This window comes from Cricetulus griseus, chromosome 3 (assembly GCF_003668045.3).
Source record: "Cricetulus griseus strain 17A/GY chromosome 3, alternate assembly CriGri-PICRH-1.0, whole genome shotgun sequence".
Lineage (NCBI taxonomy): Eukaryota > Metazoa > Chordata > Mammalia > Rodentia > Cricetidae > Cricetulus > Cricetulus griseus.
Window position 1 is genome coordinate 106,669,700 of NC_048596.1, and position 26,999 is coordinate 106,696,698.

General features: G+C 40.6%; 1 protein-coding gene across 3 annotated transcripts in view; it reads right to left on the reverse strand.

Annotated features, from left to right (window-relative positions):
- Positions 1-655: 655 nt before the first annotated feature.
- Positions 656-26,999, reverse strand: part of LOC107977363 (disks large homolog 2) — a 1,172,797-nt gene continuing 1,146,453 nt past the window's right edge. For 2 of the 3 annotated variants that reach the window (XM_035442394.1, XM_035442396.1), the window contains 7 exons: positions 24,864-24,909; positions 15,127-15,177; positions 14,160-14,261; positions 11,454-11,626; positions 8,400-8,509; positions 3,239-3,330; positions 656-1,439 (listed from right to left, as the gene is read on the reverse strand). In XM_035442394.1, the coding sequence (XP_035298285.1) occupies positions 1,333-1,439; positions 3,239-3,330; positions 8,400-8,509; positions 11,454-11,626; positions 14,160-14,261; positions 15,127-15,177; positions 24,864-24,909 (681 nt within the window). In that variant the 3' untranslated portion in view covers positions 656-1,332. Of the gene's footprint in view, positions 1,440-3,238; positions 3,331-8,399; positions 8,510-11,453; positions 11,627-14,159; positions 14,262-15,126; positions 15,178-22,380; positions 22,423-24,863; positions 24,910-25,644; positions 25,745-26,999 lie in introns of all 3 variants that reach the window. The other variant, XM_035442395.1, reaches the window with a different exon arrangement.

Below are 26,999 nucleotides of genomic sequence, written 5' to 3' on the forward strand. Positions count from 1 at the left end.
CTTCTCTTTTTTCTCTTCCTCAGGGAAATAGTGCATCTTAGGACAGATCTCCCCCTGTAATGCCAACCCATGTTGTTACAAAACACTCAGTTGCTCTGTGAAACAAAGAAAAGATAATCCTAATGACTTATGGTTTGCCAGAATACTAAATGGTTCTTGAACTGTATGCAAGTGACTAGGAACAAAGTTGAATTTGACTATCTGCATGGTTGGGTCAAACTATTTAACTGGGGAAAAGCAATCGTTCATTTTTGATTACTAACATGAGTTTGTCTCTAAAAAGCAATTGGCTTAAAAAAAAGGCTTAACAACAACAACAAAAAAAAACCTCTTCCAAACTATCCATGAGGGCAACTTATTAAGGGATGTGTTCCATAAGAGTGTATCGCTAGTGTGCTAGTGTGCTAGTGGTGCATGGGTGATGAGGGAGAAGTCTTCGTCAGACCTGGCAGGAACTCGGATGCTCTGAATGGGTCATTGGCAACAAAAGGGAGAGTGCAACCTCAAATTCTTGAATTTGATCATCTGCTGAGAGTGCGTACATTTAGTCTTTCAATGGTTTTTTAGTCTTTACAAAATATTTCACAAAACTTTTAACCTATAGAAATTCATTTCTATACATTTAATATATTTTATTGTATAAATTATTCTCATCTTTAGTGCCTTCTTTCAGCTTATAAATGGCAAAATAGACAATCGACAATAATAAAGCTAGTCCAGGTGGATCCCTCCTCAGTAAGGTTCATTCTCCACACAAGTTGTCAATATTATGACGCACTTGTCTTTGCACATGCCAGCCAAGGAAACTAAGCAATCATCCTCCCCAGATAGTATGTCGTCTCCAAAGGGACTCTTTTCTGGTTTCCTTATTTCCTTTGCTTGTTAAGAAATCAAAGGATGTGCATAGTTATAAAATTCAAAGTGTACCAATTACAGAGGTGGGGAAGGGGAAGGTTGGTGAGGTTCGAGTGCTGGCAACTTTTCTTAAAGCAAAAAACAGAGAGCTCAGCAGCTAAATCAACTCTGGACATCTGCTGGGGTGAGAAGGCTGCCTATCTCTAGGGCAGAGAGCCCATCAGAGGTTCGTCCTTACACCTGGTACTTTGAGCAAACCAAAGCCTTCCTGCCTACTGCAATGTCTTTTCTGTCCCACCCTTTGGCCCCTCTGTTTCCTTCATGGCTTCACACAGTTTGTGTTGTACATTCATAAGGATTCACATTGACTGCAAAAACATAAATGCAACAAAAACATAAAAGCCTCCAAGTATTATATTATATATATTTTGTTCTTCTAAATGCTCTTCTGTCGTTGTCAGAGGTGCAGTAGCTAATTTATAACTTTTCCTTTGAGGGAATCCAGATGAAAGGCCCAGATTGCTCTTCAATAACAAGCTTGCATTGGTTGTATATATCTTCTAAGGTGTCTCCTTGGACAATAGCTGTTACAAAGAAAAAAATACACCCAGAGTTAGGAGGCATTCCCTTGGGGGTGAGGGCAATGATATCTCAGCCAACAGAAGCTCAAATAAGTGACAGACAACTCATCAGGAAGCTTACTGTCCCCTTCCAGTAAGGAAGAAAAGTCACACAAGTGTAGTAACATCAATGATGCTTAAAAGGAGCATTCTCTCCATGCCCTAGGTCAGTCCCAATCTTAGTACTTTCTGTGTTTGTTCCCAGTTCTAGCAATGAATCACGTGTTCATTTCATGGATACCTACTCTGAGCCAGGTACTGGAGCAGAACACAGAATACAACAGTTTCAGACTAAGAACTCCCTGTTTGTTGGCCATAGAGTTTCTATACTTCACACCAGCTAAGGCAGAAATTCAGGTCTTGTAGACATGGAAATAGCAGGAGTTTGAAGGCAAAGTTTTGTTAACCTTTTCAATTCCAAAAACCTTTACTGAAAAACACTGTTTATTCAAGTTATTTGATTAAAGTAAGATTTTTACCCCACAGAGCTATTTATACTGTGTATACCCAATAAGGAACATAAATAAGAGGAAACCTTAACACTAAACTTCAAATTATTAAAACACTCGGTTCTCAGCATAGATTTAAGCACATTTTGTTGTTTCCTTTGAACACTGTCTTGGAGTTAGATCTCCAAAACATCAGCATTAGCCATCTGCCGCCAATGCCTCAAGACAAGCTATTATTGAAATACAGTTTGCATCTTTGTGTTTCAAAAACTATCTTCAGATCATACTAATGGTAATCTACCCATGACTGCAAACTATGAGTCAAATAGTCATTTATTTGACTTAATTTTCCCACTTGGGAACTGAACTGAAGAGCATCAAGTGTTCTTAACTGCTGAGCCATTTCTGCAGTCCTTTGATTTTTCCCACCTGGATGCTCTTTTAGAATGACGCATCACTCACATTACTGACAGAAACCTTAACATTAACTTTAGTGAAAACAGTTGCAGACTGCCCTGCTACTGGCACCTTTGGTATTCAGAATATGATTTAAAACAATGGCAACAAACCCCATCTCATTTCATGCTAGTAATTCACGAGGGAAGTTGTTAGAGTTAATGTTATTTTGGAGGGGGTTATATTTGAATGGGTTAAACTCGGAGCCTTGTGCAAGCCAAGTAAACACTCTGCTACTGAGCTTCATCTCAAGTGTCTTATTTATAAACCATCGAGAATTAGTTGCAAGATAAATTCTACCAAGGCTGCTTTCTCTCTGGATTTAATCGGTATTTTGTGAGAACAGGGAAGAAGAGAGAACTCAGGATATCCAAAAGAAATTTCTATTACATCCCTAAAACAGCATGTTATCAAAGACATTTTTTTAAAATCAAAAGCTATTATTGGACTTGAAACAGCGTTAACTGAAATATCTCCGAGTGTGTTCTTTTCATGCTGCTGACTGAGGAGCTAGGCCTGGTGGGGGGGGGGGGTAAGGCAGACCTGCTGCCCATGTGGAACCTTTCAAGTTTTCTGAATCTATTAGGGGGATAGTTTCATGAGGTATCATGCCTAAGATCTCCTTAATAGTGGGGGCCTCTGCCATTCATGGTTTATGGCCAGGGGAGAACTGGGAGTGAGCTTAATAGTCAACTTAGAGAGGAGAGAATCCAGAGCCCTAAACCATATGGGCAAGGCAGACAGTATAAAAAATTGCCAGGCAATCTCAACTGGAAGGTTTTGGGGCCTAGCTTTAGTAGGCGTGGAACCTATTCTAAGTATAATACCAGGCAATTTATCAGAGCCAAGGAAACTTACCTGTAAAATATTCTCCAAATTCTTGTTCTAGCTTAATTGCCCGGTCATAGGTTTTCTTGGCCTGTTCCTCTGTTAGGCGCTTATTCATCTCCCTGAGAAAATGAGGGTTTGCTATTAGGACACAAAGAGAATATACTGAATCTCCCCAATTTTAAAATGCATAGCAACAAAAGAACCCCGTAGGAGGCATAGTTCAATCTTAGTAGCTGTTGAGGTTTATTTAGGACTCATTGTTGGTGGGATCATTTCAGCTGCTGAGGGCTCCATGCCAGGGCACTCTCTCTCTCTTGTAGGCCAGGCATCATGGGCAATATTGGATTGAAGCAGAACCTGTCTCCTTGTCATCTGTAGACCCTGGTTTGGTCTCTTTGGTCCCTGCAGTCCCTAAAGCGAGACTAAACTTCCTCTCCAGCAGGCCTTCGAGTGCTGAAATGAAATGCTTGTGTGTTGTTTGAGGTTCTGCTTCATCAGAACAGACTGTCCTTCATCTACTTCTTTGTTGTATTTCTAAACCTAAACTTCCTTTGTTTGACTTTGAGTATATTTTCACATCTCTAAAATGCAGGTAAGACACAGAATTGAAGAAAATCTTCCAGAAGTGGTCAAAGGGAAGACCGAGGAGAGTGTCACTGGGTTTGTTAGGCAGCACTGTCCCCAAGAGAACTCGATTTGTTTGTTCTCAGGTCCTACCCTTACAAAAGGTTTGGTTTCTTGCCTTCATCCCTCTGAAGGGCTGCTGTTCACCCTCCATGCAAATCTGTTGAGCAGAAGCACATAGAGCTTCTGGAGCATTGTGTTAAGTAGAGCAGACCCCTGAGGTATTCTGCAGCTCTAACAACTCAACTTCTACAAATGTTGAGGCATGCTTGTAGTGACTAGAACTCTGACCTTCCTGTTCTTATGACCAGATGACAACAGAAGTGTTTACTGAAGGTGGACATTTCAGTAAACACAGAATAACTGGAAAGTGCTGGGACCACAATAGTTTCAAGTAAAACTGTAAGCAAGCAGTTTAGTCAACTGGTGAGGTAGGACGAGGAGCTTGGTATAGAAGGATCTCTAACATAAAAGATGTAGGGTACAGTTGGATAGAAGGAACAGTCTCTAATGTTTAAGAGCACACTAGGGTAAATGTGGTTGACAGCAATTAATTGATTATTTCAAGGCATCTAATAGGGATTTTGACTCATCTCAAGAATAGACTCTATAAAGCTGGGGAAAAAGCATTGGACCAAACCAATCCCTCTGAATGTGGGTGCCAGCTAGGAGGCCAAGACAGTCTATGGGACCTCTAACGGTGGAGCCAGTGTTTATCCCTAGAGCACAATGGACTTTGGTAGCCCATTCCCTATGGAGGGATACTATTGCAGCCCAGATACAGCAAGGAGGGCCTAGGCCCACCCCCAAATGATTTGACAGACTTTGAAGGTCCCTGGTGGGGAACATGGGAGGGCAAGGGAATGGGGGATGGATATGTAAATATGAGTAGTAATAGAGAATTAAAAAAAGAATTAGATGTAATAAAATGTATTGATAACTGCCAAAAAAAGAGAATAGACTCTAGTGACAAATGTTTGAGGAGAGCCTGACTTGAGCATTACATTTTGTATTTATGAATCAAACTATTATACCATGTCCCATCGACAATATATTTACTATTTATAAATTAGAATGCATTTAAAAGGCAAAACAAAAAAGAAACCCTTGTGCTTGCTTGATTTTTTTTTTCAGATAGGAAAATGACTATTAAAGAATTATGTCCAGGATTCTTTTTCTATTAGTTTGGTTCTTCATTAACTATGTAGACATGTTGTTTGAACATATGATAACTTAAGAAGGTGGGAGTAAAATGAATACTTTTCTCATTTTCTCTACAATTAATTTATTGATTCCTAACCAATATTAGTGTTATCTTCTCAGGGTCTCTAGGCACTGGAAGTAAAGGTTCAACCAAGCTTGTGGAAACTCATGAACTCTGGACTGACAGCTGTGGAGCCTCCATGGGACTGAACTAGGTCCTCTGTATGTGGGAGAAAGTTGTAAAGCTTGGAGTATCTGAGGGGTCCCTGGCAGAAGGACCAGGATTTATTCCTGGAGCATGAGCCAGCTTGTTAGAACCCATTCACTATGGTGGGGTGCCATGCTCAGCCTTAATGCATGGGTCCTACCCCAACTTAGTGTGCCAAATGGTGTTGACTCTCCATGGGAGCCCTTACCTGTTGGGAGGAGTGGATAGAGGATGGGCTGGCAGGGAGTTGGGGGGGCAAAAGGAAGGGTGGGAAGGAGAACTTTGATTGGAACATAAAATGAAATAAAAATAAATTAAAAAATTAAGGTTCAACCAAATGAAAAGACATTTTGATTGTCCACTTGGGTGCATTTCTGAAAGTATGGCCTTGCATTCCACTTATGAGCCAGAGATCCAGGTTTGTAATGCCTGGGCTTATTCTGTCCCTTTTTGAGTCCAAGTCGTGGGGGCTTGAAGTAGTGAAGGGACATCCCTAAGGTTGTCTGTAAAGTAATCAAGCATTATAGAGTTAGAACTTGAGTCCCTTCCCACAACCACAGTGTAACAGATGTCATGTTTTACCAGAGCTTGTTATCTTTTTGAAACATGGTTATGTGAAGAAAAAAGTTGGATGTGGGTTTAGATGCCACTGAGAGCTGAAATGTAAAGTAGGTAGTTCCTGAATCTTTGTTGCTATAAATAGTCTCATCATATTCCTCAGAGTTCATGCCAAAGCTCATTGAGGGAAGAACCTATGGCTTGTTCATTAGGTTGATTCAACACTTGTTGAATGGGTGAGTTAAGCAAAGAAACATAATTATGGCATAAATACAGGTATTGGTAAATGCAATGCCACAGAAGACCATTGGATACATGGACACAGGAAAGCTTCTCAGTGCCATGGGGTAGGTCCAGAAGTCATCAGGCAGCCCATTCTAAAAGCATCTCTTTCATACATACCCTTGAATTTGTGTTCCTTTAAAGAGGCAGCTGTGTGCTGTGCTTGTTAATCGGCTCTGTGGGTGATGCATGTGAGCAGTAATGTGTGTGATGGTGTGTCACTGTCTCATCGTGACAGCTGCCATGCTTGCATTCCAGCTGACCGAGCTTTGCCCCTTCCTGGGGAATGGGCAATTCATGACAGCATTGCTTCTGAAGTGAAAGCTTCAGGAGAGAGTGAACCATAAGCAGCCAGCCTTTAGTCATGAGATTGCATGAGGCAGAGTGCTATTACCTCTACAGTAGAGATCCATGAATATGGCCACCATGAATTATGCCAAAGACACTGTCCTCATTGTGGCATCTAGCCTTTGGCATGCTTAATTTTCCTTGGTGGTAAGTGCCTGTGACAGGACCCTAAGGCAGAACTAAATAAGTCATCTGGTAGTTATGGAAGGAAGTAGATCTTCCATTGAGTACCAGATGGGCTGTCTCGCAGAGTCAGACTGGACTAAATGCGCCACTGCTCTTGGTCCCTCAGGCTTTACCTCCCCAGGCAGTCATCAGTCCTGTTGTGTGCTTATCATGTGGACTAATTTCTATTTCTGAAATGAGCTTTTATGATGCCGTTTCCAAGAGGCTAGCACTACTTTTCTCCTCATAATGTTAACACTGCATAGCTTTGTGTGGCTGTCTACACATTATAAATCACTTTTACATAATGACATTTGTGGTCATCAACTAACTTTATGTAATACCCAACACAGGAAAAGTTTAATACGTGCTGTCAGAGTAAGAACATGAACACCCTTTTATCATCAATACACAGTTTTCTATGTGGTAATTGTGGCTAATGTTTTCCCATTGGCCTCCTAATTTTATTTACTTATCTTGGCAAAAGCCCTTGTTTACTGTTACTTCTGGGGAGATACTCTGTTTTTACTATATAACTGGTGATTTCCCCAGAGATCAACTATACATTTTAGGTTATGTTAATTTTCTCAGCTGCCATTCCAACTCAACCACTGTGGCTTAATTTGCAGTTACATCCTCAGAGGAGACCAGACAGGTAGCTGCTATCCTCAGAAAACAATGACTTTTATCTCTGGGAATAAATACCTTCTATTTTTATAACATTTCCATAAGCATTATTTTCCAGTGTGTTCTGTATTGTTCAGTCCAATAATATTCTCCTGAGGCCTGCCTGGAGGCAACATTTGAGCTAGGCTCTGGCTTTTTCCTGGAATCTTTTGCAATACTACTACTGATTCCTGAGTACTTACTATGATGAGGACTCTCTGAGCCTCTGTGACCTTGTTCAGCCCTCTCTCTCTACCAGGTACATGTTAATGTCTATATAGGTAAATGTCTATATAGTTTATAGGTGAGGATCTAATCTTAGGGAGCTCAAGCAATTTGTGTGGGGGTTATATGAAGGATCATTGGCAAAGCAAAGAGCTGGCCTATCCTGTCTGTTTTTCACATCTCTGCTGTGGCCTCTTTGCTCTGCTACCATTTCCTATAGTAGCTTCACAGGTATGTAGCTTGTCTAGGGGGGGTGCTTTGTCAGACCATGAATATCTGCCTAGTTTGTTTACTGCTTTGTGAAGAGAGATTTTACAAGAGCTTTGGGAATGCTTTGAAAGCAATCAGAACCATGCATTTCCCATGCTGACATATGTGCATAGATGTGGAGATGGATATACTAAAGATATTTATAGTTAGGCCACTAGGAAAGGCTGTTAAGAGCCTTGGTCTTTTTTTTCTTTTAACACAGATTCAGAATCCTACTAAGGGCAATATAAAATGTCAATGGAAAGATTAGGAAGTGTTTTTTGTTCCCTCCACAAAAACAAAACAAAATGCCCACATTTAAAGATTTACCTGTGAAACTGTTCTCAAAGTTAAGAAACAATATAAAAGTAATAGCCACCTGCCATTTGCAGAAACTAAAGTAACTGTCCCCTCCACCCCAAAACCTCTTAGACCAAATGAAGTTACCAACAAGTAGAAAATGTAAAGGTTAAAGCAATTTATAAAATAATAAAGAATTACCGACTCAAAAAAGTTATATATTATATATATATTAAAAGGAGGAAATGCTTAACAATCAGCACTGGCATTTACTGCCTGTTAGCCTCTGGGACCAACTGCTGTTGTTTGTTGTGTATTTGGAGCAGGGAGCTGCATGAGGACTTTTGGTCCTCCACTTACATCAGAGGTTCCAGAGACTTGGGCTTTATGAAGATAGCAATGGGGTAGAGCTGGGCAACTTGTAACCGCTTAATCGCATTTCCGGATACATCAAGTATACAGTGTTTGCCCTGGTAGAAGGATAAGAAAAATACCACGTTAAAAATACTAAGAAAATCCATATATGAGTGAGTACATACCATGTTTGTCTTTTTGTGACTGTGTTACCTCACTCAGGATTGTTCCATCCATTTGCCTGCGAACACCAGAGAAGCTAGGAAACAAGGAAGACCCTAAGAGAGACATACATGGTCCCCTGGAGAAAGGGAAAGAGACAAGATCTCCTGAGCTAAGGGAGTTAGAAGAAAGAGAAGGGGAGAGGAGGACACCAGGGAGCAGGAAGATCTAGTCAGGGAAAGAATAGAGGAGAGCAAGAAAAGAGATACCATCATAGAGGGAGCCATTATAGGTTTAAAGAGAAATCTGGCACTAGAGAAATTTCCAGAGGTCTACAAGGATGACTCCAACTAACAATCTAAGCAGTAGTGGAGAGGCTACCTTAAATGCCCTTCTCTGATAATGAGATGGATGACTACCTTATATGCCATCCTAGAGTATATATGCCATCCAGTAGCTGATGGAAGCAGACACCCACAGCTAAACACTGAGTTGAACTCCTGGAATCCAGTTGCAGAGAGGGAGGAGTGATGAGCAAAGGGGTCAAGACCAGACTGGGGAAACCCACAGAAACAGCTGACCTGAACAAGGCAGAGCTCATGGCCCCCAGAATGATATCTGGGAAACTAACATAGGACTGATCCAGACCCCCCTGAATGTGGGTATCAGTGACAAGGCCTCGGCAATCTGTGGGGTCTCTGGTAGTAGATCAGTATTTATTCCTAACATACAAAAGGACTTTGGGAGCCCATTTTACATAAAGAGATACCCTCTCAGCCTAGACACTTGGTTATATTTATTTCATGGCCCTATAAGCTACTCACTCTTTTATGTCTGCACAGTTTTCTTTTGTGCCCTGAAGTTCTTTTCTCTCCATCTTCTGTACTTTTGAAATTGGGATATTTGTTCACTTAATGGCTCTGTAGATCTTTGATACTCTTGCCATTCTTTTATTTGTTTTGTTTGACTGGGCTATTTTAAAAATCTGTCTTGTTGTTCATATAACTTTTACCCATTTGACCTAGTTGGCTGTTGAGGCTATCAATTACAGCTTTTTGAAATTTTAAAAATTATCTTATGCATACAAGTTTTTGCCTGGTAAGCAATAGGTGTTTCCTCTGGCGCTGTTCATGCTGTTACTGCCAATGATCCAGGGCACACTGGCCTCTGTGGTGATGAGGTTCTAAAGCATTTTTTCCTTTGACCAGTGGTATGACCCCAGGTGTTGCATGGGGAAAGGGGATAGCAGAGCTACAGAACACCCTCTGTGTTGTTCACCACCTGTACTGACAAGGTGGAGTGGCAGTGTGACTGTGTGAGGGCAGTCACAGGGATCATGGTACTCTTCGCTTCTGTTTAAGTGATGGTGTCTGTCCAGGAGCAGGACTTAGCCAGAGTTCCTCTTGACAAAAGAGTTGTCCTTTAGTGATGTGACAGCTGGGGCTTTTGTTGTCATCTTACTCTTTGAGCTCTAGTGCCTGCCCTGGAATGAGGATGAGTGGGACATGAGTATCTTTTTGGTGCCCCTATATGTGATAGCATGTCAGAATTTCTCAAGCACCACTTGGTGCCTGCCTTCAGTCCTGGTACTAGTATGAAGCCACACATGATAGAGCACACCTAAAAATAAGGGCATCATTCTCTTTCCTGTCTATGTCTCAACACCCATACCTTACAGTGCAGGTTATTCAAGAGGCTTAGGTCACAGCTACTCTGCTGGGTTAAGCTGACTTCACAAGCCAGTCACAAGCCAGTAGAATAGAATGAATGTTGGGTTTAAAGAAAGGAGAATGCAAGATTTTCTGACCCCTAGGGAGTCCAAATCCAGACAGTAGTTCTGTTCTTTAAGTGACTTGTATGTCTGGCATGTTGGATGCCTTCTGGGGAAAGATGTGAAATCCTTTTCCAAAACAAGGCTACTGCATACATTTCAGGCTATTCATCCAAGTGGAATTTTCCTGTAGTACAGTTGCCAGCGTCTACACTGCAAGGGTTTATGGAGAAGCTCTTTTTAGCTTTACTCCTGCCAAGAGGTTTTGTTTCTGATTCATGCTATTGTCCCAGGTCTGTGGGATAAAATTTCTTCTTCTTCTTCTTCTTCTTCTTCTTCTTCTTCTTCTTCTTCTTCTTCTTCTTCTTCTTCTTCTTCTTCTTCTTCTTCTTCTCTCTCTCTGTCTCTCTTTCTCTCTGATTTCCAGCTTTCTCTTACCCCACTTACCTTAAAATGGAACTATATACCTATTACTTTGGGTCCCTGTACAGGAGGTGAGTTGTTTAATTCATCACTATATCAAAAGGGGGGTTAACATCAAAAGGAGGGACCACTGAGTCAAACAGACAACTGTTTTCCTCCCCTGGATTATCTGCATGTCTTTATAGGCTCCATCTATTGGGAAGATCTTAAAGCCACAGTAAAGTGGTTTCCTATCTATTCTCCCTTCAATGTGTACCTCTTTTCCATTCTTCTGATAGTGTCAAGAAAAAGAGAATTTCAGCATCAATACCTCTTCTAAGTCAAAATTTCTGGCAGGAAGAGGCTGGACTGTTATCCTATACATCTCCCTTCCACCACGAGAATGCTAAGTTTTCAGAGAGAGAAAAACTCAACTTCTCCAGGCAACTAATGTTATCAAAGCTCCCTTAATAAATTCAGTCTTATTAACCTGGGTCAGACAGTATGCCAGGAACAATCCAAGTCCCCATAAACACAGTGTGAGCTGTCTGGGTTAATGGGTGTCCTGTCTTCCCTTTGTCTACAAGTCAGTCAGAATACTATGACACTGCTTTAGGGCAATTCTAACCATGGACATTAATTTGCAATCAGGAAAGAGCAATGACCAAAAAAGTTTGCTACCAGAACCCTTCTTTAGGGAGTTGTAAGGGGACTGGCAAACATACCCTTTCTGCTACAAATCTCACAGACTGCACGCTGGTTCCATATAAATTGTCATTGTACTGGCCAGCTTCTATAAATTTGTGCTCTTGTATATCTTTCTCCATTTGTTCTCTAGAAATGACAAAATGATAGTCTCTGCCGTCGACTTCGTAGTCACGCTTTGGCCTCGTAGTATCTATAAAAGAAGAAACAGTGAATAAGATGCATTTCTAATTATAAACTTCTTTTCTGCCTGATTTTTTCCTACTATTCCTTAAACACATATATGTGGATATGTGTCATATGTAATATGATGGGCTGTGACACAGTAATGAGTGCCAGTCTTACCATCCCATATAAGCAACGATAAAACAGGACAAAATACAAGAAATAATTTGTTTCGGTATCAAACCTTGTCTGTTACAAGGTGTGGCTGTAATTATAACATGAGAAACATGTGAGGGACAATCTGTATTTATCCTTCCTATCTGCCTTGATGCTGATTCTAAGTGGAGAGTCCAGAGGCAACTCAATGTTAGAAGATACTGTAGTTCATATAAAATTGGGCATTTGGGGAGGTAGAAAAAGCCACACATCTAGCTCCACCTAGAAGGCTCCTCTAGGCTGGCTTGAGGCCTGCCTTCAGAAGTCTAAAACCAAGTTACAAACACAACAAGCTGATCCTGTCAGTACATCATTGCTTTATAAAAACAAAATATTCTGTAAAGGAAGATAATAAAATCCAGACTCTCAACAATATGGCACCACACCTGAGTGTGAGCCTGCACATATGTGATTCTAGCACCCAGGATTCAGCCTCATGAAGGCCATGAGTTTTAGGTCAGTACGGATTACATACTGAGATCCTGTCCTCAAATAACCACTGCCTCAACATATATAGCACTACAACATGCAGAACAAAATAGGTTATGAGGAAATAAATCCAAGATGTGAGAAAATGTGCCATAATAATTAGAAAGAAAAATGGGCATATCCTTATGAATATGCTTTGGTTCTTAAAATTATATATAGTAAGAGAATCAGTTCAGGTGGAACCAAAAGTCAGCAAATTTAACAATTGTATGTTGATGTTTTGTTAAGAAGACAAAAGGAAAACAATCTATCTATACAAGTTAAAAAAGTTTAACCTACATCCAATCTTGGAATCAGGTTTTTTTCTAAATATTTATCTTAAAATTGATCAAAAGTTAAGATAAATACCCAAATATTTATAGTAATTTATAACACAAAATTACATTTTATTATAACCCATAAAGGAGGGGAAGTAAAAAATGTCTATAATTTTTTTGGTGAATATAGTTATTTTAAATTGTTATGTAACAACTTAGATTTAAGATTTAAGCATATGAAGACTGTATTGGAAGGAAGAATGATTTTGTTTCAGGTTATTATATGGATTCAATATATTCGCAATTCCTTGGCTAACTTTTTAATCTTTTAAATTTTACAAATCCTGTATAATCAGTATGTACTTATTCCCATAGGGCAGGGCTAGTAATGAAAAAAAGAAAACCAGCCAGGCTATGGTAGCGGGTGCCTTTAATTCCAGCACTCAGGAGGCAGAAGCAGGTGGATCTCTGTGAGTTAGAGACCAGCCTGGTCTACATAGAGCTAGTTCCAGGACAGCCTCCAAAGCCACAGAGAAACACTGACTGGAAAACAAAACAAAACTAAACTAAAAAAGAAAGGGGAGTATGCACAAGGTAGAAGGACAAGTCTCAATAATGTTTAAGTTCTGATTTCCTTCTCTCAAATGGCAGATGCTATGAACAAGCCAGGCCTCCCTTTGCCCCTTCCTTAGGAACTGTTTTACCTCTTCTCTGAGTCCCTGCTGGGAACCTTTTCCTGGAGTTCAGCAACCTTCCCAGACCTCTTTTTGTCTGTGTGCTGCATACATGTAATTCCTTCTTTTCTTTATGACCCTAGGTGAGTTTATAGTACTGAAATATTTGAGACAGCTGAAATTATAAATCTAAAACAACAACAACAAAAAGCCCATAGAGAAGAGCTATTTGTTGGGATTGGATGTAAGAGCCTCTATCTAATAATTCAGATTTCCTAGTGGCCTTGTCTCCATGCACAGGCAGTCTTTGTACAAGACAGAGAACAGAGGTGTGGTAGTGGTAGCTTTGAGAAAGGAAAGACACATTACAGGCTGTGTTCAGAGGGACTTGGAAATCTAATTGTCTATGATCTCAAAGCCTGAAATCTATAAAGGCCTACAGGATAGAAAACACACAAACACACACACACACACACACACAATCTTCTGATAACCCAGGACTATCAAAATACAAGGAAGACTTAGTCTCTGGACTAAGTCATCTAGAGATGATTTCAGTGTGAGGCTTTGCTTCTGATTGTCCCTGGTCTATGGATAAACATGCTACAGTGGTATTTCAATCAGTCTAGAAGAACCCATTGAGACTTATAAATAAAAGACTTATAAATGTTGTCTCATGTGCTCTGGGAAGTTCCAGAAGGCCTTGCTATCTCCTGGAGATGAAGGTCACTCCTTATCAGTAGAAAACAATACATGGCAGCCCAGATCAAAAGTGTCAGGCAGATACCCTAATCGGGTGCTCAGATAGTAGGTAACTGATGACATCAGAATCACACCAGTGACTCTTCTTAAAGAGCCAGGGATACACTTGATTATCCACCAAGGATCCAAGCTTTGGCCCAGAGAAAAGAAAAGCAATACTTACGAGGCACACAGGAGCCAAACTTATCAGGAAATTCAGATATCAAGTCATCATTGATTCGATCCTTCATGGGGCCCAGGATAATCACTGGCCGGGTATAGTTGACTGCAGGAAGGAAAGGAAGATGCCATTGAGGGGGACTTCAAACCTCACAGGGTGGATGCAGTCCTGTACCACTGCAGAGGTGATTCTTCAGGGCAAACTGACAATAACTAAGGAGTGCTAAGGCTTTTCTACACTTGGGATAAATAACCCATAAAACCCTGCATGTAGACAAGGATGTTCAGCCCTCAGGATGCTGCCTCTGCTGTGATCTGGAATTTACTGTCAGGGAAAAGAGCAACTGTAGCAGCTACTAATGACATGGAGGAGGAGCTCTGCTTCTCAGGGTTTACTTCCCTATGTCAAAACACCTGGATTTAGGGAGCCTTGGAGAAAAAAAACCCATCTTTTCAGTCATTGTTTAAAGTCATTGTTAGTAGGAGTGATACCTCGTGCATCCGTACTTTCTTTTCCTCAGCTCAGAACACTACCTGTACTCTGATTGGCGGTGAGGGGGGGGGGGCGCTTCCTGATTCCTAAGTGCTTTAGAATACATTTATGTATATTTGGTGCAACTTCTCATCTATGCTTCAATTGTCTCTGCAACTTCTCTGTCATTCACCACCAGCCTCTGTATATATATCTGCAGAAACTCAGACTTCTGGAGAAGTCTGCAGGTGGCCTGACTCTGAGGTCTGTGCAGAAGTTTTTTTCAAAACCAGACTGGTGTCAGCTTCCTTAGAGCTGTTCTCCACCAGCCCTCCAGCTCAGGCCTGGAAGTCTTAGTGAGGCCATGCGTCTCCAGGACTGTTCTGGCCTCCTGGGAGCTGTTACTGAGCCTGGGGCTGGCACAACTGGGTATTAACTGAGCTTGGTGTCATCTGTCATAGCTTGGGAATCAGGAACTTGGGCATGCCTGGAGACTTACTTTCCTGCCTTGTAACGGGTTCATAGGAGAGAATGAGATCTTCTTGTCCCCCTGAGAAGAAAGGAGAGGAAAATTACAGTTATAACCAGCTGTACCTGGTAGCTACAGTGCCTGCTCTGAAACACAGGAAACATACAGTTGAGGGCTAATTTTCCTTGCATTCTCTCCTTGAACCATTCAAAATTTCCTCCATCCTCATAAAGCTCTAGTGTCTGGTTATCACAATCATGACTTGAAGCAATAATGGGCTGCCAGCTCTCTGCAGTGGGGCAGTGATCTGGGAGAGTGCTTTTTCTCTGACACTAGAAACAGAGTGTGCCATGCCTCTACACCAAGCATCCCAAATAAAGCCATTTGGGAAGGGGTCTATCCAATGATTTCACATTCCCTCATCAGAATTTCTGATAATTTTAATTCACCTCCTATTTTATTTCCCAAGTATGTGGCCCAAAAGCAAGTGCCTATTTCTTTTAAGACCTAGAAACTTTGTCAGAATATTATGACAGGGTGATGGAGGTTTTAGTCTAATTCTGAATCATTAGAAATCTGTTGTTGGTCAGTTAAATTAGATTCAAACTGAGGACATGGGGTTATGGCTGTGGGGCACATTATGTGTTCAACATGTGGAAGCCCCTGCTTTCAAGCACTGGTCCCCACTCCAGGTTGAGAGTTGTGTCCGAAGCGATCAGTTAAGATTGCCTTGAACCTTCAGAATGGGAACTGATGGAAGCAAATGGTGTAAAAATGCAAGTATCACCCAAAGCATTTGTTAGATATTCTCTGTTTCTGGGTGGGCCTTGAGTCAACAGACTACTGTGGAGAGTAAGTTGAGCTTTGGCAATCAGTTTTTAATGAAATTTATACAATGGATTGACTAGGTGGTCATGGAGTTGTCTCCATTCAGCTGCAAATCCCAAAGGTTCTGCTCCTATATTTGCATTGGGTTTAGTATTAATAAACTTTTGATGTGAGAATAGGTTAGGGGTGTTGAAAACAGATTAGTATCTGCTAGAGGGGACATTTGAGGAGGAATGGGATTGGGGGTGGTCTTTTCCAAGGTCAAAAGACAGTGAACCTCATTGCTTCATACTACTATACTATACTATACTATACTATACTATACATACTATAAAACCTATGGGCTGTCTGTCACAACGTATTTAGTATGCAATACAAGTTTCTCTTTCATAGCTCCAGCCAGGGGAAAGTGAGTAGTTCATAAAACGTAGTAACTACACAGATGGTTTCAATAACTGCAGTTGATTCAGGTAGTTCTTCTATGTTTGTAATTGTAGAGTACAGAGGCCTTCTATGGAGCCTTGGTAGTGGTACAGGGCAAATGTGGTTTTCTTACAATTTCAAGTGTAAGAAATGGCTGCCAATTTAAGTCATGTTTCTTATCTACCTCAAAGAGGACTTGCTGTTGGTGTTGGCACTTCCGAGGCCATGCTATATCCTGAAGGTACAATCATCTTGTACTTGGCATCTTTCCTAAATGGCACCTGTCCACAGCTGCCCTAGAAGTGCTTAAGGAGGCATCCTTATGTGTGAGAAGGGGATTAGTGTGGGGTGATTCAGAATTTTGTGTATTTAGGGAAAGAATGATTCCCTGTAAATTAATTAAACTATACAAAATCAGATTTTAGATAAAAAAGTGACTGCTGCTAAGCCTTTAGTCATCTGATCTGGAGATAAAAAGATATGATTGTCATTGTCATCCAGAAGGTCAGTGGAAGTTGTGGAGAAAGAGTTTGAGGGACAGGAGCATGGTTCACCAATGTTAGCAATGCTAGACTATGACTTTATAAGGAAGGCTTGGGAAATAATATGAAAAGAGAATCCCCATAGTGAGACAAAGCTTCAGGTATCAGGTGACAGATGTCACAGTCTGCCCCCTACACTGGCCATTCCATGGTGAGAAAAGCAAAATTCCATCCACCGCTGTGACTCCAGTGTTGTTAAGATGTTCGAGAACTCACACCATGATTTCCGTTGTGAGAAACAAGATGAGTAATGAGCCCAAAGAAGGTTCCACTCTGCCGTATGTGAATAGGATCATTTCTTTTGGGAAATACAGCTTCCTCTAAATAATATAACACGTCATGCTTCTATTTGAATCTCTTTCCAGTCATCTTGCAGATCACCCCAATGGGATCTTCCGAACGCAAATCTTAAATAAGACATCTGATGTCAGTCTGCATCATTTGTGGTTCTGAAAACCAGCACAAGCCAGCTTTGATAAGAGAATTGTGTGTCAATTTCTTTTTGGTATGTCTCTTACAGAAAGAACTGCATTTCATTCACAGCAGTAGTATTGGCAGGTAGTAATGTAATGTGTTATCCTTTATGCATCCCAATCCTTATGGCCCTGTGCAAGAATGGGAAGCTGCTGGAGAAGACAGGAAAGTTGAGGTCATCTAAGAGCTTGGAATTCAATATCTTATACCAATTTTCATGCTCAAAAAAGGCCCAATGAGTAGTGGAAAAGAAACAGAGTGGAATGGGAAAAATTCTATAGTGGCCACAAAGAAAAATCCATATCTTTATATAATTCTTCAGGATAGAAAGGGCTTCCTTCCTGTCCACTGGCTTGTTATTTTCATAGAATTTCTTGGGTAGTTGGTACTCTGGTGACCCATTTCATAGATGGAGAAACTGAGGTTCAGAGAATTTGATGAGGCTCATTTGCTCAGCTAGTAAGTACAGAGCCAAGATTTAAATCCACAATTGTTTTTCTCCGTTGAGTCTATCATACTATCTCAGGAGGGCCAGAGATGATGGCTTCTCTTTGGGGCTCACTAGAGCTTGCTGTGAACAAAGGATATGGGTCAGAAGAGGGCAGGATGGCCTAGAGGCCAATGTATAAACACCAGCATTTCCAGATTCTCTTGTTCTCTGTTGATATATCATCTCCATAGTCACCCTTAGTAGTTTTTTTTTTCTTTTTTCACAAGAGTTTGGCACTTAGAATAACAGCTGGCAAAAGGTACAAACTATTCTTGGTCTTGTTTTGGCAACTTTGTGGCTGACAGTGGGCAAGCAGCACATGCTATGGGGTTTGCAGCTGCCAGACATTTGGCACAGTTGTTTTCTAACAGACTCGGCACAACACTGGGTGTGTGAATCAGAGAGCTGGTCACAGTGAGAGGTGGTTAGAGCGAGACCCCAGTGTGCCTTCAGGAAAGAGAACAAACAAAAGAGGCAGGAGGAGAGTGGGGGCCGTGCTAGTAAGATTGTATTTAATGTTCTAAATTTAGATCTTAGTGCTCACACCTGATGGCTATTAAGAATCGATCTGCTTCCCAGGGTCAGAGAATGTTAGATTCGGGACAGGTTAGACTATGTGCCTCGTAGATAGTGGGTATGGAGCACATGGTGGTGTTATGCTCTGTGCCCTCAATGGGAATTATACAGTAGTCACTGCCTGGAGTACTGATGAGCTAGTGTGGCCACAAAAGCCGTTTATGCGCATTTCTTAATTTCTTCTTCTTTTGTTAGTTGGTGCATCCTTGCATGCTTGGTACCTGTAGAGTCCAGAAGAGGGCATTGGATCCTCTTGGAACTGGAGTTACACAGTTGTAAAACTCAGGTCTTCTGGAAGAATAGCCAGTGTTCTTAACTACTGAGCTCCAGCTCCTCCATACGCTTCTTCAAGCAGCTACTTCCAATTGGTTACACACTTGGCATCTTGATTTAAATCTATTGGTTAGCTCAGTGTCTTCGCAGGATAATCAGAAGATTAAATTAACCACCAGAAAGCCCTTAACATTAGGCTTAGTATATAGTCAACACTATAAACAGTGTTAGTCTTTTCAACTTTCCTGAGATATTTTGCTCCCAAGGGTTTCACTGTGCACCCCTGGCTGTCCTAGAACTCACTCTGTAGACTTGTTGGCTTTTAAATCACAGAGATCATCTGCTTCTGCCTCCTGAGTCCTGGATTAACCACTGCCCGGCTAGTTTTAGTTTAAAAAATCTCATCAGTGGTTCAGAATGGTTGTAAAGTACTGGATTAAAAACAGCAAGAAACTGGGGTTATAAACCACAGGATGGAGGAAAGAGTGCCTGAGAGCCAGAATCACAAGGTCTCATTGCAGCTTCAGGGCTACACTTAGTGAGGTACGCAGCCTCTTTCAGAGCTGGCTGCCTCCTATGCACAGTTACAATACTAGCATCACTGCAGAAGTCAAATGGATAATAAAGATGAAAGAACTAGATGCAGCCGTGGGCAATACTTGTGGAAAGCAGAGTGGGATAGAAAGTATAGGAGCCACAATTACTAACTAAGGAGAGGCTTGAGGTCTCCTCATCTCAGAGACTACACTCAGCTCATTTTTTAAGATCCTTGTTTGGAAAATTCTAACTTAACTGGTGAATACTGATGGGAAAGATGGATAGTTGTCAGCTCCCATACACCATTATGTGTAAAGAGTTTAATGGAGTTTTGAGACAGCAGGTCATCAGCTTGAAGGTTTGCATGGTTCTGCTAATACCTGTTTGGTACTTATTGCCTCCCAATACGAGGGCAATTGGAAGGTCTACACAGGAGCGCCAAAAACATGAGCCTTACTTTATTACTTTATTGGTGGACAGAAATATGAAACTATTCAGTAACTAAGGTTTTGAAGTGGTATTTTGTATAATTAAGCAATATGCATGTTAAGTAATTACATTTTTGATGCTGCTCAATATAGTTGGACTTGGGAAAATTATTTTGAAATGTTTGATGTGATGTTACAGATGTCTGAGTTATGTTTTGGAAGTGGAGGCTTGCAGGCATGCATGTGTAAAGCTGTGTGTCTCCAAACGCAGCGTGAATGGTGCTTTGAGTAGCCTTGGACTATTTTGTACCAACCACTTCTTATAAAGCCACTCCATCTCCAGACTGAACAGGCAATGTTTTCAAAGTGGCAGAGAGACTTTTCATACTTGTTTGTACTGCTATTCATGAGACATAAAATTAGTCTCAGATATAGCAAAACTCAGAAATTCACTAGAAAAAAATACAGCCTATTTGTATATCAAAGTTGACTCTTTCTGGAACACATGTCTGGACTATGCCTCTGCCTTTTTTGGTGTGACATTGTCCCTCACAGAAAGTTCCTTTCTCCCTCTTGACATGTGATTTGCTTTCTAAAGCTTAGAGCACAGTCAATTTCTGTCTGAAAGTATTGCAGATGCATCTATTGCCTTGGAGTCAGAGTTTTATACTGGTCCCTACAGTTCCTGTTTATTTATTTTATATATTTGAATTACAAACAAGATTGAATTACATGATGATCCCAGTTCTCTCCTGTTCATTTATTAAGCTCTCTTTCCAAGTATATGTGCAGTAAGATCCAGCTTGATCAATTTTCATACTGGTTTTATAGCAAGGAGAATGGGACCTTGCATGTAGAAGCCACCAAATGAATCAGTGAACATTCCTCTTAGCTTTGGAGGAAATCTTGCATGCCTGGCCCTCTATAGTCTGAGACCCCAAATGAATGATTATTCTCCACATCTGCCTTACTAACATGAGTCCAGCTCCAAGCCCCGCTTTTCTCATAGGTAATTCATGGTGTATGCAATTGTTTTCTCCATCCCCTCAAATTCTTGTGTGCAGCTACTATTTGGGAGGGGAAAGAATGATGTCACCATGGCACATCACTCCAACAGCTCAAAGCTGTGGCCTAAATTCTATGACTTCGTGGTTCTGGAAAAAAAATATTCCAAAAACGTGATTTCCAAAGAAGGTAATACACTCCATAAAGGGGACTGAAGAACAAAGCATACATTTTCCTTTTCTATAGCTCTGTCTACTGGAGGGGAGAAAAGCCCTTGAAAACTGAAAAATAAAAAAAAATTAGTGTCAGCAGTCTTCACGAGGGCCAATTAAGTACGTCACATTTCTCCTCGTGAAACATCAAGGGTGGCTCATGGAGTCAGAAAGGTAAGTTTTGGCCCCTCCTTCTTCACTGGTTCTGAATTGAAAATCACATGAGAAATATTTTCTCCTACTGTTGGGTTAATCATAAGAGTAGGAAGAGTGCAACTAGGTTGAGCATAAGAAGTCTGGATCCTTCTGTCAGTGAGATTTGATGGAATTTTCTTTCTTAGTAACACCTTATTGAATTGACAATTATGTAACTTTAACATTTTGCTTTGGCATCTTATCACAATTTTGTCATTCAGTCTTTGGTCTGTGTCACCTTCCTTTTCTGTTCCTCACCATTACCTGACACCCTTCTTTGTTTAGTGTGTGTATTCTATTGGCCATCAGTCTACTTCTTCAAAACCGCACTCCAAGTTATACTTGGTAATTGGCCCTCTGCCTCAAAAGGCATGACTTTATAAAGCACCATTCATAATGGGGCAGGACAGGGATGCCCCAAACAATTTACTTCTCAACTAATATTTAAGCAAAAGACAGTACCAATTTCTGTATTGGTGTTTATTTCTGTGTGTCATGTATTGGGCCTGCAGTTTTCTGACACCCTGGACAATTGCTTTTGGGGTAGCCTCTTTTATTAAGCAGTGCAAATCAATGTTAAAGACATCATAAGGACCCAGAGGTAATAGGTAACTATATTAGTCATCTAACACCAGCAAGTAGGAAGCAAGAAACCATGAGGGTGATTAGAAGGATGTGCTTATTGTTTGGTGAATATTTTCACACACTAAGCAAATGGCTTGAGGTGACCAAAGAAAGAGTTACCTACCTTTTCAGTTATGTTTTGTGACCTAAAAAGTTTTGAAAATTCTCTCAGCATTAGATGAAGTGTTTTCATCAATTTCCCAAACCATCCCCCAAATAACGTTGTCTTAAAATATTAATCAAGAAGAAAGTTATACAAAAGACACCTGTACTAAAGGGAACACTGTAAGTTAGAAATGCTTCAGCTCCAGGAGAAGAAGGGAAAAGGCCAAATGAAAAGGAGAATAGAATCATGACCTTCTTCCTTCCTACAAGGAGGTTAAATTGATTTGGGAAATAGAATGTCAAAATCCTTCATCATGGGGTTACAAGCATCTGAGCTTCGAATTGGTATTAGAAAAATCTGTGCCTGAATGCACAACTCATGTTAGGGTCCACTGATGGCTCCCGTGTCATTTGTATCTTTCTACATCAAATGCTGATTTCATTTCAAGCCATTTGCTTTGGAGAACAATGACTAAAAAAAAAGGCAGCAGTTGAAAAGATTCTGAAATGACTACCACAGGCAATGAGGGCAACTGCAAAGAAAAGAACCACAAGCCCAAGCAGTAACTTACGGCAGCTACTTTCGCTATCGCTGGCATTAGAAGAGACGTGTTCTGCAAGGACAGCACAGCAAATTAAAGAAGGATCAAGCGTCAGAGAGCAGCCAGAACTGAAAGGACACACCCATGCAAAGCTACTGGAAATATGAGCAAAGGGCGAGTGAAAGGCTGCAGAAGAATCGTACTGAGAGAACCCAGATAAGACAAAGATGAAAACTTTATTGCCAGTTTGTACAATACTGTTTCTTCCTTTCAGCAAATAAGAAAAGAACCTTTAATTATCAAACAGCAAACAATGGCAGCCCAGGTGACATCCTTCCTACAAGTGACATATCCATAGAGTTCTGATTTTCCAGACTGGCGCTGTGAAGGACAGTGTGTATCCATCCACTGTTGTGTAGGCGGTTTTCTCTATCTATTTTAGCCCTTATTATTTTGAAGGAAGACTGCATTTGCCAACTGATGCCTGAGGTCCCTTTGATTTTTCCATTTAAATACTTTGCAAGCAAATCCTCGGGTCTAAAAGGGATTTTTGAAGCTCTTTCCTGCTCCATTGAGTAGAAAATATGGGAGGAAGCAATCAGTTCCTGAGAAATGTTTCATGACTTAGTTTTTATTCTATGATCCTTGCTTGAATAGCTATTAAATTCTGGGAGAATAGAGCAGGCAGGAGATAAATGGCCTGATGCCCAGTGCGGGATCTGGCATGAATTATGTTTAATTCATCCTGAAAGTCTCGGCTAACAGCAGAGACATGTGTAATGTTCAGTTGATGACATACAACTTATCAACTTCTTCATATGTCACTGCACTAAAATGATATATATGTGACTACTTGGCTTTCAACTGTTTGGCAATACTTAAAGGAGACACATTATCTATCCTTTAACAGCAAAAAAAAAGTGCTTTAAAATGCTTTGACATATACCTTTATTGGGGGGGGGTTGCTGAGGGGATTGATTCTAGAGCATAAAACTAATGGGAACCAAAGAAAATGGTGATTTCAAATGTGGCTTTATGGCTGGAGTTGAGCTGTTAATCTGGGCATACATTTAACAGTTCAAGGACTCATGGTGACAGGGGATAGATGAACCCATGCAAGTCTGCTTTCTATCACCAAGCTCACAGAGATGATACAATCCCATACTGCAGCACCTTCATGGATATTCCTATCTTACTTTAAAATAGTGATTCGCTAATTAAATCTGTTCATTACATACTTTTTAATGATGCTCACTATTAATGATAGGCTAAAACAATCACTTTCCCTTTCCAAATGGAAAATGTATAAATTCCCCAGATGATGCTGAAATCTGTGGTTAAATCTCATACTACACTTTATATATTCTTTCAAAGATAAAGTTTTCATCTTTAAGGAGAGCAGCACTTGACCAGATTTTGTTGTCTCCAGCTGTATGTCTAAACCAGGTCACTGAGAGTCAACACTCAAATCCTGAAAGGCAGGCATCAGCACACGCGCAGGCTTATGAAAACAGCCCTTGAATGTGAAATCCAGCTCAATGGTATTTTGCTTTATAAAATGAACAACTAAAAGTATCTCCTGTAGCTATTACATTAAAACAAGCAAAACAAAATTGAGTATATGATACATTTGCAAAAGATACAACATTCTGTTCTTATTACATTGGTGCTTCTAGAGTGGAATTAGGATTAAAGAATGCAAAATCATAGCATAGGATTTTGAGACAGATACTTGCTTTTAATTGCTAAGTGCAACGAGACATAGACCAAAGACATGAATAAGTAGGAAATGTAAAGGTCTAATACATCTTATTTTTCATTCTGTACTACATGATGAATCCCTGACAACATAATGCAGCTGGTAACTCAAATAGGCAAAGGGTATTAATATTTATCTAAATTATCATACAAACGGTTCAAGCAGGACCACTGCAAGTCAGAGAGAAAAAATCAGTCAAAGTTAATAACAGAGAATTAAGGCTCAGATAGCTTAATATTTACTTTTTGGGAATGCATGTTGCTTTTGGCTACAAAACAGCTCCTTTATTAACAGCAAAGTATAGCCCAATTATATAATTGGGCAAGGTCATTATATCTTCCCATGTTGGAAAGGCAGAAGAAAGACCATAAAGAATATTTCTACTTTGCCATTCTAGAACACTTCGCTCACCCTTTCTTTGCAACATGGTCTTTTGCTCTGAGAGGAAGTTGGTGGCTGAGCAAATGATGTCCTGATGGGCATCCAGACCATGTTGGCCATTGTCACACGGCCAGAAAGGGGGAGGTGTTGCCTGAAGCGGGAGTTACACTGCCTGAGACATTTCGCTTTTAAATGCTGACATGCAGAACAAAATGACCGAAAATTATTTTGTAGGAGCATTCACAGCTAGGTAACAAATCAAACTCGTATCGTGTGCATGCTAGGAATGAAAGGCCCTCAAGAAAAGGAACAAAAGCCAAACTCAAAAGGAAAGGAAAAGAAAAGTTAACAGTGACCATTCCTGGAAACTTACTCAGAGTCTTTGTTCCATAACCGTCGTCACCTAATCCGGGGATGTCCTGCATGGAAGTCCCCAGAGAGAGCAATGAGAGAGGAAGAACAGCCACGGAAGAGGAAGGTAGAGGTCAGTGGAGTTGAAACGGGTACTACCATGACAGACCGTGTTGCCCAAGCAGTCTGGATCCCACTCTCTTTCGTTTTGAAACAACTTTCATCCAAAACTCCCTGAGCTGAGTCATAAGAGGAAATTTCAAAAGGTTGAAGCCAGAGATTGTGGAGAAATACTCCGTGAATGTAATTTTTTCACTGTCAAGGAATGTCCCCATTCCAAATTTCATCACAAATTCTGTATCCACCACTATAAGCTCCCTCCTCAGCATATATTTAATGGCTTCCTGGAGGGTAAGAGTGAACCAATGCACCAATACTCAGTGGAAGCCATTGAATTACTTCCAATAGGCTGGCATCCAAAGTAATCCAATATGTCTGAACAGAAAGGAAATTTTTCTCAAGCCATAGGGAATTGCATGATCAAACCCGACCTGTTCCTGGTCAAGGAGAAATGCTTGTTGGAATTGAAGCCCCAGATTTGTCAAGGCCCTTTCTGCAAAACACAGCCCCAGGAAGGGAAGGATCCAGACTGCAGTCAAACACTGGTCACAGTAGTAAAACCTGCCCTGCCTGCCTGCCATGTTGTTTGCCTTGGTGTGTGGCGTGGGACAGCCTGTCATGAGTGTTGCCCGTGAAGATTTTTTCTTGTGTTGCATGTGACATTATCTTTGGAATCTACTTACGTTCAGGATCACTGGTTTCCTGCTCACTCTGCTCCTTGTTCTTGTAGAATGGGAATTTTCGTGAAAAGATGAAGCTCTTTTTACGCTTGTCATTGAATGACTGTGAAGGAGAAAAGGCATGGGGCAAAAACAGGGGACGTCTAATTGTTGTCACGCTCATGCTGACAGAACAACTAGTTTGTAAAAGCACAGAGAGCTGTAGTGACGCAAGTGGACACTCAACAGAGGTGCTGGAGGATTCTAAAGGCAGACTTGATTCTCAAGGAGTGCCAACTCTTGATAATGGTGCCATGGAAAAGTGGTTTTACAGTCAGAACATTCCTTGTAGATAAATAGTGACAGAGGGGATGTCTTAAAGTAGAAGATCCAGACTCTCTTTCAGTTCTACAGTTGGTCAGTCACCTTTGACTAGTAACTGGATCTCTCTGAAGTTTGGAATCTTTGTCTACAAATCAACACACTTCTTAGGTGTTGAGATCACACGAGGCAATATCCACACAAAATGCTATACAATTCTCATTTTATCACTGTCAGGAATAAAATGACTATTTAAAAAGTAGGGTTCTTTTCCCTCATTATCTGGCTGTCTTGAAATTGAATTTGTATTATTTCAGCTTGGATTTAATTTAAACTGCACAAGGCATCAAGTGATTTATGATACATGATAATTATAGTGTAACATTTTAATTCAAAAGATAATTTAGCCTCATATCCTCATTATGGACTAGCTAGAGAAGCAGAGAGGTTGAGACCAGTATCACAGATTTCATTGGTGACAGTCAGCAAGCACTCAACCAGAAGCTGTTAATGTGGTATTTACTTGGTAATCACCCAAGCATGGGAGAAATGACAGTCACCCACCTACATTTTGGTAAAGGGAAAACACTGGAATGAATACCTTGAAAGTACAAACCCTCTTTTAGTTTAAACGGAGCTGGATTAAAAATAATATATATTATAGTTATTAGAATGTAATCACTCTAGTGATTAGCACATGCTTGTTTGTAGATTTTTAAAGAAAATTCATTTTTTTTTTTGCATGGTGGCTGTTGTTACGTAAGTGTTTTGTGAAATGGGACCATTCAAGTCTTATTAATTTCATAGTATATAATGTTTCAAAAATGTCCCATCAGCCTGATTTTCATCTATACTTGACTGTTTTGAATCTTTTAGCTTCTTAAAAACACTAGAAAAACATCCCCAGGGACCAGGGTTTCTTACTCGCACAGGTTTTTAAATTGAATTGTCAATGGAACTGTGAAAAGGGGTATTCTAACCCAGGGTTAGCATTGGCCACTGGCAGGAAGAACTGTGGAGCCAGAGAGGTGACAGATTGGAGGAAATGAGTACTTGTT